Source organism: Camelina sativa, chromosome 10 (genome assembly GCF_000633955.1).
Source record: "Camelina sativa cultivar DH55 chromosome 10, Cs, whole genome shotgun sequence".
NCBI lineage: Eukaryota > Viridiplantae > Streptophyta > Magnoliopsida > Brassicales > Brassicaceae > Camelina > Camelina sativa.
The window spans coordinates 2,035,256-2,041,655 of record NC_025694.1 but is presented as its reverse complement, the minus strand read 5'-3'; the positions used below and the strand labels follow the sequence as shown (position 1 = coordinate 2,041,655).

General features: G+C 40.0%; 1 protein-coding gene across 1 annotated transcript in view; it reads right to left on the bottom strand.

Moving 5' to 3' along the window:
• Positions 3-6,400, bottom strand: part of LOC104719961 (probable transcription-associated protein 1) — a gene marked incomplete at its 3' end in the record, with an annotated part of 19,206 nt that continues 12,808 nt past the window's right edge. Inside the window, exons 21-31 of the mRNA XM_010437940.1 lie at positions 6,139-6,360; positions 5,745-5,966; positions 4,859-5,509; positions 4,292-4,549; positions 3,866-4,213; positions 3,012-3,424; positions 2,515-2,932; positions 1,053-2,351; positions 490-750; positions 107-397; positions 3-26 (exon numbers count right to left, since the gene is read on the bottom strand). Coding sequence (XP_010436242.1) covers positions 3-26; positions 107-397; positions 490-750; positions 1,053-2,351; positions 2,515-2,932; positions 3,012-3,424; positions 3,866-4,213; positions 4,292-4,549; positions 4,859-5,509; positions 5,745-5,966; positions 6,139-6,360 — 4,407 coding nt within the window. The remainder of the gene's footprint in view (positions 27-106; positions 398-489; positions 751-1,052; positions 2,352-2,514; positions 2,933-3,011; positions 3,425-3,865; positions 4,214-4,291; positions 4,550-4,858; positions 5,510-5,744; positions 5,967-6,138; positions 6,361-6,400) is intronic.

Genomic DNA, 6,400 nt, shown 5'->3' with positions numbered 1-6,400 from the left:
TAGGTGCGAAGCCAGTAATAGAGAGCCTGAAATGGAAAACAATTTCATACTCAGATGAAATGACTAAAAAGAAAGATCACCTAAATACAACACTAATATGAATTACCTGCGGGAATACTGCAGCAATTTTCATTAGAACTAATTTGCAATGGGGTGCTTCTGTACGCTGCAAGGAAAGCAACAGCTGTGGGATCCAAGAAAGCCACACCCAGTGAGGTACTTGGTCCAAGTGTTTATCAAATGTTCTACCAACATGCTCATTTGCTGTATCGAAACTAAGAAGGTAAAGAACACGAGCCATGTGACTTCTGGAATTGGAAACTCCAAATCTTATACCCTGAAGAAAGCAGCTAACGGCATATTCCAGCCAGATTTCCTCTTGTGTTTCTTGGTATGCCTACGAAACAAAAGTAGAATATAATGTCTAATATGAGGACAGGGACTATTCATAGCAAACGAATAGAAGCAGCAACCAATCAGAAGAAATACCATCTCACAGTAATTTCCCCAGCTTATCCATCCTTTGGGTAAATTTTTGAATAGGGTGATTGCGTTGGAATATGCAATATTAGCACCTTCAGTGTCGTTTAGCTTCAAATGAAAATCCCCCTTTAGTCGAAAAATTTCTGCCTTGTTCTTCGCTAGAAAGAACTCCAAATTTGTGCTATTAACCAGATTAAGACCAGTAGCGAGCTCTCCTTTCGTTTCCAGATGAGCTTTTGCCTGCTCTTTAATTTTAACAAAGGCTTCCTGCATACACAGATGTGGCCAAGAGAACTTTAATGATTAACAATATTTCAAGCTCAAACAAAACAGATTCAGGGAACGTAAACTTATTATATAGGATCGTGGCAAAGGATGAGAGATGGCAATACATGACTTCAAATATCACACACATGCTAATTGATGGATTAACAATTAAACGAATAAATATATTAACAAATTATGGAAATAATTTATATATTAAAAAAGCGAGAATAATTTATGTGAAAACTACATGTTCAACCCAAAGAAACTCAAATAATAAAGTTAAAGGTCTACGAGAATTGTACCTGTACTTCCATTTGCGAGTGCCCATACATTTTTTCAAGTATCTGAACGCTAACATCATAAAGCCCTTGTTTCCGAGCTATCCTAGCAAGCTTATTGACGTTCCATGCTTTGTCACGATAACCAAGGTGATGAAGTTGAGTATTTGAAGTTATAAAATCCTTAAATGCATCAATAACAACATTATACATCTCATTCCTCCACTGCAGCATATCATACCAGATGGTCATATTATCCCATTCATTTGGAGCTCTTAGCCTCCAAGTCTCAAGAATGTCTTTCAGATCTGCATAATGATTTCCCTGTCCCCCAACAGCAGCATTTCCAGGAACTTTACTCCCATTTGTGATGTCAACATAAATTCTAGAAGACTCTTGCACCTCCACTAGTTGTTGGAATTGCTGCAGTAGAGGCACCCTAGCATGAAGAGACATTTCCGGTAACTGCCACCACTGTTCCAAAGCAAGATCAACGCCTTTCCCAACTATGTTTTCAGCATCTCCTACACCGTTTGCATTTTTTTCATGAAGGGCAAAACAAGCTTGAACCAAACGAAGCTTCGGCGTCTCTTCCACTTGTGCTTTGGGTATCACATGATCTTTCAAGTATGCCCAATCTGGAGCTTTCCAAAGACTATCAAGCAAAATTTCATAATTCTCGGTGCTTTTTCCAAAATCTACCAGGGCATCCCACTGACCAAGTTGAGTGGCACAGTGGAGCCATTGCTCCTCCCACAGGCACATTTCGGCCTTAGGTACTGTGTTATTGTAAGTGCCTTGGGTTGCCTTAACCATTGCCTGATAAAATAGGCTCTGAGCACGTTGCCAAAATCCATGTTGAACCATTGAAAGCCCAGCTCTCGATTCGGTGGTGTTGGACCTATTCTTCCACAATCCAAATCTCCTGTCATCTTCGTTTAACAAACGATAAAGCTCAGCAAGAGACTCAGCACATCTTGATTCATTCGTGAACAGCATGACATGAGTCTCTAACAAAGTCAATGCAAGATGCCATGCATTGTACGTTTTTCCTATATATTTGATAAGCTCACTAGGCATCCTAGGTTGAGGATGGCTCAACTGAAGCCCTTCCAGAAGTGCTTGAACAACATTTGGTCTGTGCCCTTGCTGCTTCTTGTGGTAGTCCTTCGAAAGTAGAGAAATCATAGGCTTAGCTAAAGCTTTCTGCTCTTCCTTGTGTAGAGTTGCCCACACAATTGGAAATACTAGCACCCACAAATGGTAAGCAACATTGGCATCTGTGTGAGCAAGCTCCCTTAAAGGGATAACAACATCAGCGACCTATAGCAGAAAAAGAGAACATAATATCTATTCAGATTAATCCAGCTTCCAAAGGTAAAAAAACCCAAAAGAGCCTAAAATAATTAGTAACTATTCTCGATTTAACAGGACAAAAGAAAGCACCATAACGCCTCAGCAAAAAATTTAAATAATTTGCAATCACCTGAAGTTTGCTTGCCGCACTAAGAAATTGTGCATGCTTCATTACAATGCTATCAAACATTGAGCCAACTTCTTCAGGTCCCTCTGGCATAGCAGGTGGTTGGTAATGTGTTCCAGGATTTTGTGATGACAAAAGTGGTACTACCCTGGCAGAATTCGGTGCTAGCGTAATGGGCTTCTCCTCAATTAAAATGGCTAGGAGGAGATCAAGACCCTGTTTGAGCCAAAAAACATCACCCATAGCTTCCCAATCTTGGTTTTGAATAATATACTGCAACCGTGCAAATAAATTTTTTCCGAGAGACTCATGGTATAACAAGAAGAACTTCCTTCGCATATCAGGATCCCTTGCCCGTAAACCAAGCATGGAATGTCTCTCAACTTTCAGAGAGATCTCTTGTCGGAGTGCCAACGGATACCTAATAGTGAAAAACAGATGATATTATCTCTCTCATAAAAAGCTTTGACTCAGGATAAGATTTAAACAAGAAAACTTACTTCGTTGAATCGGCACAAAGTCCATATAAAAGCTGGAGATACGCCTTATCCCACTCATCCAAAGCAACAGATGAGAAGTGCTGCTTATCAACCTGTGCAAGCTTCTGGAGGAAAGAAACTATATCTTTCTGGGTAAGAAATGCACCAGAGGACCCCGATAAACTTGTTTTCCCGAAATCATCCTCAGCCCACCTTTTTAACATGTCTAGCACGCAGATAAGCACACTAGAATCAGTCCCCTTTTCTGAAAGCAACGTGTTCAATATTTGAGTCACAGGTCTTTTGCAATCCGCTAAAAGCATAACCCTTTCATCAATAAGTTCCAAGACCGACTTTATATTAGATATGACTACCCCAACATCAGCAGTTTGACGAGAAGAAGTTACTGCAGAATCTGAATCTGTCCGCTGGCTCTAAAAAGGGGCAGCAAAAAGGCACAAGAGTAAGCCACAATTGGGGAAACATTTAACAAATACCTAGTTATTAATTCTAAAAAGGAAGGGAAAATTTACAGGAGCTAGCAAAAGAGAGAAATGATATCCTGAATTTGATAGTATAAACGTACGTACCAAAAACATGTCAGCAAATATTAACTAACCAAAACATGTCAGCAAATGATATAAGGAGATGGGTCAGAGCCCGAAGATAATGAACCTGAGGACTATAGAAGTGAAAATCTTACGAAGGCATGAAGAAAAAGCTACATAGCTATTTAGATGCACTAGATATTCTAACACTCAGTCAATAAGGTGGTAAATGCCATGTAAAATCCATTTAACCTCAGATAAGGAAGAAATAAAGCATATGATTTTATCTCTTACGAAAAAGGTAGCTATTACTAAAGAATAACTTACTTGTCTAGGATGAGCACCCGCTGCTGATCCCAGATCCCGCGAAAGACGCTGAAGGATATGCACCAGTACATAAGGATCAACAAAGTTTTTCTGAACCTCTGCCAAGGTTTTGAGGACAACAAGTACAAAGCTGATTGAACCGAGAGAGTTATCATCTCCTGACACTTGTGGAGCAGTAACAGGATGCACATGTTTTTGTATCAGCTCACTGAATTTCTGATACAACAGCTTTATGTCAGGAGGCGTACTAGCTCCATCATGTGGGAAGGCGATGAAAACCATCTTCAACAAAGAGCATAGCGATTTCCCAGCGTCGAACATCTTGTGTTTGAAAGACAGCTCAAGAAACTGGTGAAGACCAGAACAGTCAGCAAAGAACAGAAATGATTTCATATATTAGGATAACGCTTACTGCAGCAAGTATACCTGTGAGATCTGGCTGATGTTGTTTTTAATGAAAAGATGCGGCTGCTTCTCCAGAACCTTGTTCATGACATCCAAGCCCTGAGCAAGTGCTGTGGACGGATCTGACTGAGACGGTGGCATGCTACTAAGCAGCTTTTCTAAATAGTTAAATTTGACGTTCGCATTTGGCCAAACTTCCAAAGCTTTTGAAAGAAAATCTAAAGCTTGTTTGTACATAGTGTTGGCTTCCCTGTCCTTAGGCTCAATTACCACTGCTACCTGTTCGAGGAAGAGAAAGGAAACTTAAAACTACAGCCATAAATAGAATAATGTCACGATCAACCAACATACTTCGAGACTAAAAGTGGTCAATAAGGCCTAGAACTTAACCAGATCCAAAAGAAACCTACGATCCGCATAATCTCATTATAGAATTTAATGCATAATACTATACTGCTTTTAGACTGCTACTGCTAAACGTCATTTCTTTAGAATGCAAACTGCTCAGAGAAGAAGGGCCTCCGTAATTTCAGAACTTCCCAGCAAGTTATAAACATGCCCAATGGTAGTAAGAGTGTAAAGCCTTACTCTTATAAGAAAGTTAATGATTAGTTCTTCCATGGCAGCATTTGGCTTGAATTCCTCATCAGGCTGGGTAGCAGATCCAGGAGTTTCTACATTGGGGATTGACGATGCACCACCAGGTGACATAACACACAATGATTGGAGACCAGGTTCAATTTTAACTCGTTTACTTGGGTCTTCAGATATGGAAGATCCATCAGTTGAGCGCTTAGGATCCGCACTGGATGAAGGATGTAACCCATTACTGACCTCACTGGTTGCATCAGCATCAATAACCATTTTAGTTTCATTTTGTCTTTGTCTTTCCCAGCTGACAACCAATCCAGCAAGTTCAATTGCAAGCCGCCTATTTTCTGCTGTAGTATTGTATGGCAAACCAAGACGACTTAAGGAATTCACCATCTGAGGTACAAATTGTGCTCTACAACTGTAAAACAGATCTGAGTGCCGGACAATGAGTTGGAAGATGTGGATCAAATTTGGAATTGAGTGGCCCTCCTCCACCAAAATTTTTTTGGTGTATCTTATCCAAATCGGCATTCTTGAATCTCCAAGAGGAAGCCTTTTCGGTAAAGCTGGCATTAAAATATCCAGGGCTTGCTTAACTAGCATCTTATTCTCCGGCTGGCATGTCCTAAGAAGCGCAACAAAAACCTACATCCAGTCGACAAAAAACATTTGTATCACCGGGTTAGATGGAGGAGTATTTTAGGCACATGCTTGTTATTAGATTTTAAATGACAATCTGCAAGGTCGTCAATGGAAAAAGAGGTGAAGTTCCAAGTATTTTCCATTTTTCACTCTTCAATAAAAACGACAAGGAACAGTAAAAATCACCAATGGAATTAAAATGCCCACTGGTATCTGACAGAAACAGTTGATATGGTACCTGGAGAATGATTTTCTCTGGAGCTTGGTAAGCATCCAAGAAGTGACAAACATTAACAAATGCCCACTGTTTACTAGCACTATCGTCCCGTTTGAGATGATTCCATCCAAACTTGATGAGCTCTTTTCTATGATCAACCAGATCACTCTGAAGATATTTCAGAAGCAAAGTAGCTAACTGCAAAAGTTCGATCCTCAAAGGTTCGTCATATTCAGTAGAAACCTACACCATTTGAGATGAAGCGTAAATCAGAAGAAGAACAGCAAGACCATGTCAGACATAACAACTTGGACAGGTTACCATTTACATCCAGAAAATTATACAGTAATGTTCCCAACATTAAATTCTGTTTTAACCAAAAATTTAAGTTGCTTAGAGGAGAAAAGAAAGCAACCTCTTCAGGTGGATCAAGGAGCGTCTCAACAATGGTCTTGACTATACTAGGGTCAATAACTTCCCATGTTTGTCCGTTTCGGAAGGCATGGGTAAGCATTGGAAGAATGAGCATTTGCATTGCCTGAACCAGATGATCATGGCTGAGTTGTTTTGACTGGAAAAGGTTTAGAAAATGCAAGACAATTGCTTTTTTCGTTTTGGGTGGATATTCTTCTGCAACCTGATGAAAAGCACCCAGTTACTCTACCAGAGCAGCAAAA